This window comes from Carcharhinus amblyrhynchos, chromosome 15, assembly GCF_965287045.1.
Source record: "Carcharhinus amblyrhynchos chromosome 15, sCarAmb.v2.hapA, whole genome shotgun sequence".
Lineage (NCBI taxonomy): Eukaryota > Metazoa > Chordata > Chondrichthyes > Carcharhiniformes > Carcharhinidae > Carcharhinus > Carcharhinus amblyrhynchos.
The window spans coordinates 37156291-37171275 of record NC_137338.1 but is presented as its reverse complement, the minus strand read 5'-3'; the positions used below and the strand labels follow the sequence as shown (position 1 = coordinate 37171275).

Genomic DNA, 14985 nt, shown 5'->3' with positions numbered 1-14985 from the left:
TCTTAATGGTTCTACCAGTTATTGTATAACTCCCCCCTACATTAGTTCTTCCAAAATGCATCACTTCACATTTATCTGGATTAAATTCCATCTGCCATTTCTCCGTCCAATTTTCCAGCCTATCTATATCCTGCTGTATTGTCCAACAATGTTCATCGCTATCAGCAAGTCCAGCCATCTTCGTGTCATCCACAAACTTACTGATCATACCAGTTACACCTTCTTCCAATTCATTTATATATATCACAAATATCAGAGGTCCCAGTACAGAGCCCTGTGGAACACCACTGATCACAGACCTCCAGCTGGAAAAAGACCCTTCCACTGCTACCCTCTGTTTCCTGTGGCCAAGCCAGTCCTCTACCCATCGAGCCATCTATCCTTGTATCCCATGAGCCTTAACTTTTTTCACCAACCTGCCGTGAGGGACTTTGTCAAACGCCTTACTGAAATCCATATAGATGACATCCATGGCCCTTCCTTCGTCAACCGTTTTTGTCACCTCCTCAAAAAATTCCACCAGATTTGTAAGGCACGACCTCCCTCTTACAAAACCATGTTGCCTGTAACTAATGAGATTGTTCCATTCTAACACCCTATACAATTACAGGAAAATCCTATCCTATTTAATGATGGACTTCATGCTGAACCATTTGGCTCGGATTTCATAGACAGCAGTGAAATGACAGTGCTTGCTGAAGGACTCAAAGAAAGCTGCCCGTAAAAATTTATTGATCTCCGTGGGGGTGGGGGGGTGTGTGGACTTTCCAACATTAACTTGTATCAGACACCAAGGGAAATGGATTTCAATGTTCCTGCGTCAGTGATACCATCAAGCCAGGTAAGCTGGAGCATTGAAATTCTCTTACTAATGGCAAACCAGCAAATACATTAATTGTTCTTCACATTCATTTAAATTTTACAGAGACCAAAATGACTTATTGGGACATACGCATGGAGTTAAGGCAGAAACTGAAATATCAGTCACATACATTTAAAAAAAAAAGGCATAATAATCATAATGGAGAACTATGACAATCCACAAATATAATATTATTCTCTCAGGGCCAGAGTTGTTGTTCAGAGGTAATTATGAACTTAGTATGTTATTAAAATACACTTCCATTTCATCCAACAATGTGCAACCTTTACAAAGGTTTTACACTGAGGCCAATTGGGGCATTCACATCAGTTCAGTGATTTCTAATTGATTTACTGGGGGAACTTCAACAGTGAAACACAAGCAAAGAATCACTAACAGCAATTTCTGAATTTCCACATCTAGCTGCGCATGTATGGACACAAATTTCAGAGAAATTGCGACAATGATTGCCGACAGTTTTTTCCATCATTACTACTGTAAAGTTCACTCTTTGCTTGAGGTGCTTGGCCGTTTCTGTGAGGAACTCTGGGCACATAAATCAAACAGTGCTGGAAAATTGAAGCCAGTGGACAAAACAGTGGTAGATCAAAGAGATAAATCGTCAATGCAGATCTGGTCCCATTATGGCTTAAGTATTAGGTGTAAACAAGGCAATAGCAAGAAGAATATTGTTCCTCTCATTTACATGTACATCTCTTAATTACAGTAATTTCTATGTTATAATATCACCAAACATTAGTTCCTGGAACTTCCTTTTCTCATTGTGTGTTTCTGCAGGTGTAATAATAATAGGCAATGTGGTTGAAGGTCATAATAAGGTTGTGAGGAATATAACAAGTACAAGGGTGGGGTAAATCTTTTCCCAAGGTACTACGCTACCTTGACTATTTCAAATGAAAGGTAAGCAAAGCAATACTTTACTCCCCATACCACCATTAACCAAAAACCTACCACACTGATCAATGTCTTCAGAAATATATTAACCCCACTTACTTCAGTTGGATTTAGTAATGTTCTTACAATTAAGGAAAATGTATGTCTGCTGATGGTTTTCAACCTTATGTTATTTACAGTATATAGTATTCGGAAAATTTGCAAGTAATATATTTTTATTTAAATAGATTCAAGAGGTCCCGGGTCATAGCTAGTCACTTCTATAGTTCTCAGTCATGACTGGTGATCATCTGTTTTTCTACAGATGTAGCCATGAACTTGATCATTTTAGGTGAGTACAATTGGAGAGAATCAGTTGTATATCCTGTACCTAGTGGTTCAGTAACGTACCTGAACCAGCTCAGCAGTGAGCCGATCAGCTGTCAGCCATTTCTGGAAACGCTCTGTGCCTCTCAGAACATTTTCAATGCTGCATGCAGCTTTCTTTGATGCTGAAGTGCAAATTTTCCTATCAGAAAGTTCATTCTGAAACTTGCTTTGTAACCGAGAGATGACCACTGGCTTCCAGCTCTCAGCGTCAGCTGTGTAATTTGCAAAATATGTTGTTTTGTGGCTCGGAGGGAGCTTTAATGCTGCAGACATCCAATTCTCAAATCTGCAAGAAGTAGAATAATTTGTATCAGAGAATTAGAACTATGGAAATGGAGCTCATGTACACGCTGCTTTGACCTGGTACGAATCTTTATCCTTTCACTATTCATATGTTTACAGATAACATCATCATACAAATTAATTGTCTTTGTTGCAGAACTCAATTGTTCTTCACAAGGGTTCATAGAACATAGAACATTACAGCGCGGAACAGGCCCTTCGGCCCACGATGTTGCACCGACCAATTAAAAAGCAATGACCCTCAAACCTAAACCAATCCCTTTCCATCCATAAGCCTATCCAGGGATCTCTTAAACGCCCCCAAACTAGGCGCATTTACAACTGCAGCAGGCAGGGCATTCCAATCCCTCACCACCCTCTGGGTAAAGAACCTACCCCTGACATCCGTCCTATATCTACCACCCCTTAATTTAAAGGCATGCCCCCTCGTGCTAGCTTTCTCCATCCGAGGAAAAAGGCTATCACTGTCCACCCTATCTAAACCTCTAATCATCTTATATGTTTCAATAAGGTTCAATTTCATTTTTCTATTTAGGAGTTTTCTTTGAGTTGTGAAGGAAAAATTGATTTTGAAATTGAACTCCACATTAAATTCCCTTTCAATCGGGTTTCAGTCCCTGCCCCAGCAGCAAACAACTATTACCTCCCAGCGGGAAGACTGACCCACCATTGGGAGAACTGCAACACGATTTTACGCCAGCAGCTTTATTTCTGGCTCCCATCAGATTCTCCACTGCTGCCCGCCACCAAACCCACCGTGTGAGAATGGGAGAATTCTGCCCATGGTGTTGGCATCCACATGTGTGCTGTCACCACCGTGCTCTATCTCACCTACCACCCCTCTCGGCCTCTACACTGTTGCTAAATTGTCAGACTGTTCATCCCACGTTCAGTGCTGTATGTGCAAAAATTTCCTCCAATTTAGTATTAGGAAGATGAAAGCCATTTAGTCTGTTCTACAATCTTTGTTCCTTCATCCCTGACTTCATCCCCCTGCTGGCAACAATCTGAGGCTGAATCAGACTGTTTGCAGCTTTGATACTATATTTGACCCCAACTTATGTTCCCATGATGTATCTGCACCATTACTCAGACTGCTTATTTCCACCTCAGTAACATCCAATTCTGACTCTGTTCATTTGTCACTGAACTCATCATCCACGCCTATATTATCTCTAGACTTGACCATATCAATGTACTTCTAGACTGTTGCACACGTTCTATGCTCAGGAAACTTGAATTCATCCAAATCTCTGCTGCCTTGCTCATACCAAGTCTCAAACACCCATCACTCCAATGTTCACTGACCAACACTGCATCTGATTAAACAATGTCTTGACTTTGAAATTCCCAGCCTTGTTTTCAAATCACTCCAAGGCCTCATATAAACATATGAATTAGGAGCAGGAGTAGACTACTTGGCCCTTTGGCTCAGCTCCACCATTCAATAACATAACGGCTGGTCTAATGGTAACTTCAATTCCACATTCTTGTCTACCCCCAATAACCTTTCACCCCCTTGTTCATCAAGAATATCTAGTTCTGCCTTAAAAATATTCAAAGACTCAGCTTCCATTGTTTTTGTGGATGAGAGCTCCAAAAACTCACAACCCTCTAAGAGCGAAAAAAAATCCCTTAATCTCTGTTTTACATGAGTGACTGCTTATTTTTAAACAGTGACTCCTAGTGCTAGATTCTCCCACAAGAGGAAACTTCTTCTCCATATGCACCCTGTCAATACCCCTCAGAATCTTATGTTTCAGTCAAGTCCCCTCTTACTCTTCTAAATTCCAGAGGATGCAAGCCCAGTGAGTTAACCTTTCCTCATAAGCCAACCCACCCATTCCAAGTGTTAGTCTAGTGAACTTTCTCTGAACTGTTTCTAACATATTTACACCTTTCCTTAAATAAGGAGACCATTAGTGTACACAGTACTCTAGATATGGCCTCACCAATGCCCTGTGCAACTAAAGAACGACCTCCTTATTTTTGTAATCAATTCACCTCACAATAAGCAATAACATTTTATTAGCTTTAGTTACTTGCTGTACCTATATACTTAGCTATGTGATTCATGCACTAGGACATGTAGATCCTTCTGAATCTCAGACCCCTGCAATCTCTCACCATTTTAGACAAACTTTTTTATTCTTCCTATCAAAATGCAGATTTTTACTTTTGCCCACATTAAATTCCATTCTCCAGGTTTTTGCCAATCCAATTAATTTATTTATATGTCCCTTTGTTACCTCTATATGTTTTCTTCACAAGTTACTTCCCTACCTATCTTAGTGTCATCAGTAAATTTAGCAATCACATCAACAGTGCCTTCCTTCAAGTCATTTATATAAATTATAAAAAGTTGAGGCTCCAGCACTGATCCTTGTGGCACACCACTCGTTACATCCTGCCAAACAGTAAAGAATCCATTTATACCAACTCCCTTTTTCCTGTTAACTAAACAACCTACAGTCCATGTCAATATGTTACCTGCTATGTCATGAGCTTTTATTTTACACAATAACATTTGATGTGGCAGCTTATCAAATGTCTTTGGAAAGTACAGTACATCCATTAATTCCTCTTTATCTACAGCACTTGTGACTCTTTCAAAGAGTTGCCTTGGACTTTTTTATTATGTTGAAGGCACTATATAAATCCAAGTTACTCCTTAGGGAGAGGTTTAGGAAGTTTGTAAAAGGAAGACATACCTGAGTTTATAGAAAGGAATGGACTTGATGAAGCCAAATTGCACTTTCTTCATTTTTTTTGATATTGCATGCTCAGACCTATGAAACGTTGCCTTTCTAATCAATGTCCTTGAGGAGGGAGATCAGACAATAGTTGTTCAAAGCAGATACCACTGTGGTACATGATTAACTGGTAGGAAATGCACATTTAGTGTAATGGACATCATTCAGTATCTCTCCCTGTGGACATTTCACATCCATTACCATGGGAAGTTTCTTTTGTCTCCCTCATTTTTAATTGAAAACCTTCCTACTTTTTCAGTATCATCTGCAATACAGTTGACTCAGTTTATGAAATAGGCAGGCAAGGATGGTAACTCCCTCTGGGAGGCGAAACTGGTCTGTGCTAATCATGTGAAATGGGTTCATTGCCAATCAGCAGTTGATTTACACTAGAAAATAGCTGATTCACTACGCTTCCATTTTGAGCTACTGGAATAGATCAATTTCACCCCCAATTATTTTTGACTAATTATCAGATGTCCAGCATCATGGTTCTTTTTACTCTCATGATTAGAGTGCAGTATTGAGGAAGAAGCGAACATATTTGTTGAGAAGGGGTTAAAACAATTAAGTAACGAGATTTGGAAACAGTTCTCATTCTGAAAGGATCAGGAAACAGCAATTCTGTCATTTATTGAATGCATTTACAGCAAAAATATAAACTCCAGTTTATTCTCACTCTCTCGAATACTTCGAAACTTTCTTGATAAATAAAATTTCAGTTGAATTTATTTTATATCAGGCCTTAAACTAAAAAGAGAAACCACCAACAGTGAACCCATATCCACCCTGCACATAGCATCAAATAAAGTGTTATAGCAAAGGAAGAACAGGGGGAAAAACAATCCAGTTCTCTGCTCTACCCTTGGAGTTGCCCAGTTCTGCCACCACTGTGCCACCCCTGTGCTTCTTAACCACCAACCCCCCCAACATTTCTCCAATCTTGAGGAGGAGTTCCATCCTGAACTACTGAATGAGATGGTGTGACCCCAAAGGGGACATGCCCACACGTCACTTTTGCATTCCAAGCATGTTTCTTATCACATTCCAAATACTTCCCAATTGTGTAATTCAAGCAGGATATTCAGCCAAAGACAATGACATTCAAAATCCCAAACAGGGCTAGACCTCTGCTGAGCAGAATGAATCAAATTATGAAGAACTGTTTCAATATTTTTCTACACCCACACAAAATACCACACCCTGTCCCAGAAACTATAGGAACATTGCCATACTTTTCATTTTCAATGTGAACATATATTTTGAAAGGTCCAGACTTCATACTTAGGATTTATGGCAAAGAGAATATATTTAGCTCTCATACATAATGAAGTTTACAGTCAGTTCCTTTGCAATCCATTTTTCTCACCTGATTTCTTCTTTGAAGAACTTTCTGCACAGAGATGTCCCTATACAGGCATTGCATTTATCCAAGCCCAGAAAGTTCCTCCCAAAGTTGTAGACTGGTTTCATCCTTGTTATGTTAGCAATGGCTTTAGTTTTTGTATCCAAACTTAATGCCAAAGGTACCAGTGCTATCAAGGCCAAGATGACACAGCTCCACATATCTGCTGAGCCCTCCACACAGATCCTTTAACACTCAGTTGAAATTTCTTCATCTACATTTACTAACCAGCAGCAAAAATTCTCCAGAAAGTTTTTAAATTGTGACTTCTGCAAATGGAGCATGAAGTACTTTTTGAGGTAGATACAACTACAGGAATGACGTCTTTGTCAGTCCAGCAGTCTCTATCCGAGAGCTGATTGTTCTTGGAGGAAGTATGGAGCATGCTGATAATTTGGTTGCTATGGTACCACTTCCCCATATTGGCCAGTGTCGGAATGTGATAGGCCACATCATCAGTTTTCCTCCCATCTCCACACAACATAATAACTTCAACACACTCATCTGTTATGCTACAGATAATGGTAGGATATCCTGGCTGTTTCACTCAGAAATCATTTGGAAGCTTTTCTAGCAGAACAATAACTTTAAAAAAATCACTGCGAGAAGTTATGTTTCAATTAATTTCCAAACTGTAAAAGGGTGAGGTTGCAATGATTGATATTTTGAATGCTATTTTGTCATCAAGCAAAATTTGAGTTTTGCTGTCATGGTCGTGAAAGTCAACTATTTAATAGAACAAAGAAAAGTACAGTACAGAAACAGACCCTTCAATCCTCCAAGTCTGTGTGAATCATGATGCCCTAACTAAAAGAAATCTTACTTGGTCTATATCCTTCTATTTTCTCCCTATTCATGTACCCATCCAGATTCCTTTTAAATGTTGCTGATGTGTCTGATGCCACCACCTTCTCTGGTAGTGTGTTCCAGGCACCGATCAACCTCTGCATGAAAATCTTCCCCCCACACGTCTCCTTTAAACTTTCCCACTCTCACATTGAGAGTGCCTCCTTGTAATTGACACTTCCACCCTTTGACTAGCCACCCTGTCTATGCCTGTCATAATTTTGTAGACCTGTCAGGTCTCCCTCCAGCCTCCATCTTTCCAGTGAAAACAATCCTGGTTTATTCAACCTCTCCTCATAGCTAATGCCCTCGATCAAGACCAGGCAACATCCTGGTGAATCTTTTTTGCACTCTCTCCAAAGCTTCTACATCCTTCTGATAATGTGGTGACCAGAACTGCATGCAATACTTCAAATATGGCCTAACAAATGTTTTATATAAATGTAACATGATTTGCTAACTCCTGTACTGATGAAGGCAAGCATTCCATATGTCTTCTTAATCACCTTGGCCACCATGTTGCCACTTTTAGGGAACTTGGACCTGCACACCCAGATCCCTCTGTATGTTAATGGTCCTAAGGGTTCTGCCGTTGACAGTATAATTCACACCCAAGTTTGATCCTCCAAAATGCATCACCTCACATTTATCTGGATTAAACTCCATCTGCCATTTCTCTGCCCAAGTCTCCAACCTATCTATAACCTGTTGTATCTTCTGCCAATCCCCTGCCCTATCAGCAAATCTGCCAATCTTCATGAAATCCACAAACTTACTAATCAGACAATCCACATTTTCCTTCAGGTCATTCATATATACTACAAACAACAGAGGTCCCAGCATTGATCCCAATGGAACACTACTAGCCATAGATCTCCACCCTGAAAAGCACCCTTCCACCACTGCACTCCGTCTTCTATAACCAAGCCTGTTTGGTACCTATCTAGCTAGCATACCCCAAATCCCATTTGATTTTGGTTTTTGTATCAGTCAGCCATGTGGGACCTTGTCAAATGCAAATATTTTTGCAGAACAACTGGTCAGAACAAATGTGAGGGTGAACAGTTGTTATTCGGTCCTTTCTGAAATATCTGTAAGAGTCAGGGAGAAATGTTGCAGTATATTCTTACAGGCGACTACTGGGCTGGGCCCTAATGATAGGGATAGTTAGGGTGTGTGGAATGAAGGAGCTTCATAGATCACAAAGGCTTTTATTTTCCCTGTTTTCTTACACACTTCTTTTGAAACTGAGCGATGGAGATTGGAGAACACTTAGATGCAAAGGTGATTCTGGCAGTGTTCAATAACCACTCACCTGAACACATCCAAAATTGGTCCGGGCCTCGATTCTGGTCAGCTCTGGGTGTCAACTGAACATCCCAAAGATTGGGCTGTAATCAATATTAGACCACACCAAGACTGACAGGTAAGGCTGTATGGAAAGGAGATGACTGGGAGAGAGGCAATCATGGACAGTCTGCTGCCTGCACTCATTTTGTGAAATCAAGAAGGGCACTCTTGTTCTTAATCAAATAATGGAATTTTCCAAAGTTTTGGAGCAATGTTTTGAGTGGCCTCCAGTGCTTGCCTTAAGGACTGTTGTTAGACCATACAAGACTCAGCTTCCACATTGTAGGTTGTAAATGGGTACAGAATTCTCATTTCAACATTGAAGTAAAGTCTGCCCTCTTGTTGGCTGCCAGTAGAAAGGCCCTAGGAGCTTGCACGTCGGTGCAGATCGGGAGTCAGCTTTTGCCCTGCACTAATGGTGGTCATTGTACATCTGGGAACCAGGTATGACATTGTTGAATTTAAACCTTATTGGTTTTAAACCTTATTGATATTCCTGTGGATAAGAGTGAGTTGATTAAACACGGCCAAAAGAATATTATTTCAGTGGAGGTGAGTTGCCTTTACTGAGAAGTCCTAGTTTCAGTTGGAAAAGAAAGTTATGTTGGAACATTTGATTAAAAGTACTCATTAAATATTGAGACTGAATATTAGATATCTTTCCAACTGTTAAATCTTTAAACTCAAGTGTTTTCAAGATTTCAGTTGTCCAAAAAGAGCAAATAACTGTTAATCTGAACACAGAAGGGGAACAGAGACTTTGCCGGGAATTATAGACCGGTGAGTCTTACTTCTGTTGTGGGCAAGGTTTTAGAAAAAATTATTAGGGGTAGGATTTATAGTTATTTGGAATGTAATGAATTGATTAGAAATAGTCAGCATGGTTTTGTAGCGGGTAGGTCGTGCCTTACTAACCTTATTGAGTTTTTTGAGAAGGTGACCAAAGAGGTGGATGGGGGCAAGGCAGTTGACGTGGTATACATGGATTTTAGTAAGGCGTTCGATAAGGTTCACCATGGTAGGCTTCTGCAGAAAATGCAGATGTATGGGATTGTGGGTAATCTAGGAAGTTGGATCAGGAATTGGCTATCAGATAGGAGACAGAGGGTGGTGGTGGATGGTAAATATTCATCATGGAGTACAGTTACGAGTGGTGTGCCTCAGGGATCTGTTTTGGGGCCACTGTTGTTTGTAATTTTTATTAATGATCTGGATGAGGGTATAGTTGGGTGGATTAGTAAATTTGCTGATGACACCAAAGTTGGAGGTGTGGTAGATTGTGAGGAAGGGTGTCATAGTCTGCAGGAAGACTTAGATAGGTTGCAGAGCTGGGCCGAGAGGTGGCGGATGGAATTTAATGCGGAGAAGTGTGAGGTAATTCACTTTGGTAGGAGCAACAGATGTGTCGAGTATAGGGCTAACGGGAGGACTTTGAATAGTGTGGATGAACAGAGGGATCTAGGTGTGTGTGTACATAGATCCCTGAAAGTTGGGAATCAAGTAGATAAGGTTGTTAAGAAGGCATACGGTGTCTTGGCGTTTATTGGTAGGGGGATTGAATTTAGGAGTCGCAGTGTAATGTTGCAACTGTACACTACTCTAGTGCGGCCGCACTTGGAGTACTGTGTGCAGTTCTGGTCCCCGCATTACAAGAAGGATGTGGAGGCGTTGGAGAGGGTGCAGAGGAGGTTTACTAGGATGTTGCCTGGTATGGTGGGGAGGTCCTATGAGGAGAGACTGAGGGATTTAGGGTTGTTTTCGTTGGAAAGAAGGCGGCTAAGAGGGGATCTTATTGAAACATATAAGATGATTAGAGGTTTAGATAGGGTGGATAGTGATAGCCTTTTTCCTCGGATGGAGAAAGCTAGCACGAGGGGGCATGGCTTTAAATTAAGGGGGGGTAGCTACAGGACGGATGTCAGGGGTAGGTTCTTTACCCAGCGGGTGGTGAGGGATTGGAATGCCCTGCCTGCTGCAGTTGTAAATGCGTCTAGTTTGGGGGCGTTTAAGAGATCTCTGGATAGGTTTATGGACGAAAAGGGATTGGTATAGGCTAGTGGGTCATTGTTTTTGTAACTGGTCGGCGCAACATCGTGGGCCGAAGGGCCTGTTCTGCGCTGTAATGTTCTATGTTCTATGTTCTATGTTCTAATCTTTTTTTACAGTATTGCTTAAACAGGCACAATGTAAGTTCCATTCTGTGAATGGGACTTTTGAGATTTACCCTCAATACAACAGACTGCTTTGATAACCAACAGATCTCTCCAGTGACTAAAGGCTAATTTTCCAGATGTTTTAACACACAGAGATTATACAGAAGAGAATAGCAGAATCTTCCAATGCTTTCTGAAAGCTGTCAAAGACACTGGTCACAACAGGAAGTTGACTGGTTGCTTGTGCGTGCTGGGAGAAAATCTCAGAATGCTTCTGTGCCAAACTAGCAAAGCAAACAAGAGGTGGAGCTTTAAAAACAGTATGTCCTTCTTTCACACTTGAACAGACCTTCTGCTGGCCAGATGGTGTGGAGTGGCAAAGCCAACAGTATGACTCCATATCTGGGATGGTTTGCTCCTCCTGTTTTAACCAATTCATTGATAGAATCAGTAACATGCTGCAAACTTCACTACTCCTAACTTAAAACTGGCATTCATGACTTCACAGTTACCTGCTGCTATTATGGACCTAAAATATTTCCCTTTCAAGACTGTCAGTATGATATCAGAATGGGATTGCCATGTTTTACCATTGAAAGATGCAGGTGCTTTTAGACAATCTGACTCAGAGCCTGCGGCACCATGTGCTGGCAGTCATTAAGCACTGCATCCAATACACTGCCAACCTGTGACTGCAACAGCTTTGTATTACAGGACAAAGAACTTCAACATGTGTCAAATGTACCACTAACATTTCAAAGTTTTCAGCAGTTGTATTTAAAACTATTGCCTCAGGAAAAAATAATTGCTTACATTCACTCCATAATGTGATATCAGAAGCTGCATTTTAATTTTTTTTTACAGCACACCTATTGCGAGAAAAAGCTTCCATGTAAGTTTTATTATGCGTATAGTAGAATGCAGCATGCAGTAGGTTAAATAAAGCATTGCGCATTGCCTTAGTTACGCAGCTTAATATCTGAAATCAAGATCTTTATGGATAGATTGATTTTATCTTGGTTTAGCCTCTAGTTCAGATTTCAGGATCTCTGAATAATAATAGACTGGAAATGTGTCCTGGTTCACTTTGCAAAGACGGGTGACTACCAAATAGATTAACGAGCAAACGGTTTCTTAAGATAAGTAACTATGTACAACAACCGTTATAATGACTTACACACTCCACAACTTCAAACTCCTAACTGACAAGGAAAATCCATGCTCCAGGAGTCAATTGGCCAAGTTGGTCATATGACCCTCTGGGCGTTTACTACCCCTTAAAGGCGTATGCTACCACATTCACCTAGGCTGCCCCACGTAATTGTGATACTTTGTGCATCGTAATGCACTCTCCATCCCACCAGGAACTATATGATCATCTGGATGAAGTCAAAAAAAGGATAAAAATCCCAGGGCTGATTTGAGAAAATAAATGTAGGAAATTCCTCCATGATCTTCTCAGGTGATTGAGACTAGATCTTCTTACTCATGACAGTTCAGTTCTTTTTTTGTTGTATGCTTTTCCAATTTCACTTTGGTCTCTGTGATTCCTCCCTTGTCTCTGTCCAGGTACAGCATAAAGGCCTCATCTATTGGAGGAAATTGAGGGCATGCAGCCTTGGATTTTCCAGGTGGAAGATGAAGTGAATTGAGGGGCTCCTCAATGCCCTTGGAGCATCCAAGTTGCAGAGCTCAGTAAACCTTTGGATTGGGCACTTGGGGTGAAGAAAAACATTTTGTTCCTGATGCTTCTCAGCCTTTTGGCTAAGATCAAGTGTAATATCAACATCCTGCACTTGATTGAAGTCATGAGGTTAAACGAAGGCTTCATTTGAAGCAATTTTTTAAAGCGGCATCTCAGCCTTTTGGCTAAGATGCAAATGAGATCAAGCCGTAGAGGAAGTGCAAGGTCTGCTCCAATCAGCTTGGATCATAGAGATCAAGCCCAAGACAGGGAGTGAGAGCCCTGTCTCGTCAGCTTGGATCGGGAACGTCTCAACTTGCTGAGACTCTGAATTGGACTTTGATTGGATTGAATTGGAGTAAAAACAAAAAAAAATTGCTCCTGGTGCCACCTTCTGGATATAGGTTCATCCATGCTTGTTGCCACTGTAGGTTTTCACTGGCTAGATCCTGCATGGAAATGAGGAATGACCACAATGAACAGACTTTCATTACTGCCACCAACAACCATTCCAGTCCCCACTATTTCAGTCCCGAACCACAATTGTTCTCTCAAATTATGCACAAAGCATTGGGAGGACCATTGAAATATTTAAATGAATGGATGTCGCATTATCTTGTCATACAATCAGTTAATTTTTGTACGAGGATACAGATTCCCAAGGAGCAACCAGCCTGTGATATTACACCAGGTCTGCATTATCAGCCCCACCAGATCCTCATCTCAGGCGTGAATAGCTTCACTTTCATTGTGTTCCCAATACCTCCTCTTTACTTGACACTTTTTAAAGTTTGAGACAGTGCATGGGGTTTACAGCCACAATGGCCCTTGCAACTGAATGGCTGACAACAGGAACAGGGGGTTGTCAGGAATGATATGGATCGTTGAATGAATTTCTCAAAGACGCTTAAAATAGTGTATAGTTTCTCCTTGTGAGTAGGTGGGATACGGAACATAGCTAGTGACCACGACCTTTAAATGTGGAATTCCTGATCTCACCAGTGCAACAAGCAGAGGCCAGACATAGGGAAAACTGATGCGAGACTGGCCCCAGCATCTATTTTCCAGTCACCAGATCCAGGACGATATTGGCTGAGAACTGGAAGCAGATTTGCTGCCCAGCTGTTCTCTCAGATTCGACATGCCATGGGAAAAATATCATTTGAAGAGAGAACTTATTTTTTAAAAAACACTAAAAATTAAAAAGACAATTTCCTCATCACTGAATTTTGTTTGATCTATCAAAATTAAAAATAATAAAAGGGACTATTTATTTCTCCATCCCATCAGCTACAATTTGAATAAAATGATTGGGATTTAATGTGGACAATGGGAGTCTCGCTCATCAGCAGTAAAACCAATGGATAATCCTGGGAGGCTCTTGTCTACCTCTGTTTAGATACCAGTGACAGTGGGATGGACCAGGCCCTTAAATGGCCAGGAAAGGCCCTCAATTTATTTCAGGGCGCAAAGGCCACCTCCAAGACCTCCCAACCTGGATTTGTTCAGAGGGAGGCTGAAATCTCCACCATGCACTCTCCTAATTGATCATATTTTCCTCTCTGCCTCCCATCCCTCTCCTTGCTGCACCTCCAAAGTGGCCCAGACATTAAATTCCGCCCCATGTGAATGCCAATTGTGATGTCCTTCGTGTCTTTCAGCCAGTAGTTCAGATTTTTATAATGAATATCATAGAGAAAGGCACTGTGTGTTCTAATTTCCCCCCAAATCCTGCATGTAAATGAATAATGTTCATAACGCATGTGTGAGGTAGAGTGGAGTGCAACTCTGGAGCTCAGTCAATGACCAGCATTTCAGGAATGTCCTGTTTACAGCTGCTTGATCTATACTATGCTTCATCTGTCTTTGAGATCAGGGAATTTTATATGTTTCCTGTTTTCTGAATGTATGAATGGTGTGTATGTTTTCACCCATAATATTTATGTGCTATTAAAGAGACATGGGCAAGGATTTTTTGGATGTTGGACTTTCCCTTCCTGCCATCCATGGAGTCAGTGATGAGTGCATTGCTGCTGATACTGGCTGCCCAGCAGCCATTTAACAAGCATTCGTGGGCTGGCAATGTGAATTCTGCCCCTTTTGTGGGAGGAAATCCTGCCTCAGAGCCGCTGGTCAATCTGATTGGCTGGCAGCACCAGAAGCTGCAAACGATGGGACTGTGTCTCCAAGCAGCCCTCTTAGAGTCCAAATCCTGGGATTCCAGGACCATGATGTGGATGTGCCGGCGTTGGACTGGGGTAAACTGTGCTTTATATGCTCTGTCTGAGGCCAGAACTCTCCATTCACCTGACGAAGAGGGAAACCTCGAAAGCTTGTGCGTTTAC

General features: G+C 41.2%; 1 protein-coding gene across 3 annotated transcripts in view; it reads right to left on the bottom strand.

The window, feature by feature from the left end:
- Positions 1 to 14985, bottom strand: part of dipk2b (divergent protein kinase domain 2B) — a 107200-nt gene that overhangs the window by 9900 nt on the left and 82315 nt on the right. For 2 of the 3 annotated variants that reach the window (XM_080203268.1, XM_080203270.1), the window contains one exon: positions 2168 to 2432. In XM_080203268.1, the coding sequence (XP_080059394.1) occupies positions 2168 to 2419 (252 nt within the window). In that variant the 5' untranslated portion in view covers positions 2420 to 2432. Of the gene's footprint in view, positions 1 to 2167; positions 2433 to 6571; positions 6931 to 14985 lie in introns of those variants that run through there. The other variant, XM_080203267.1, reaches the window with a different exon arrangement.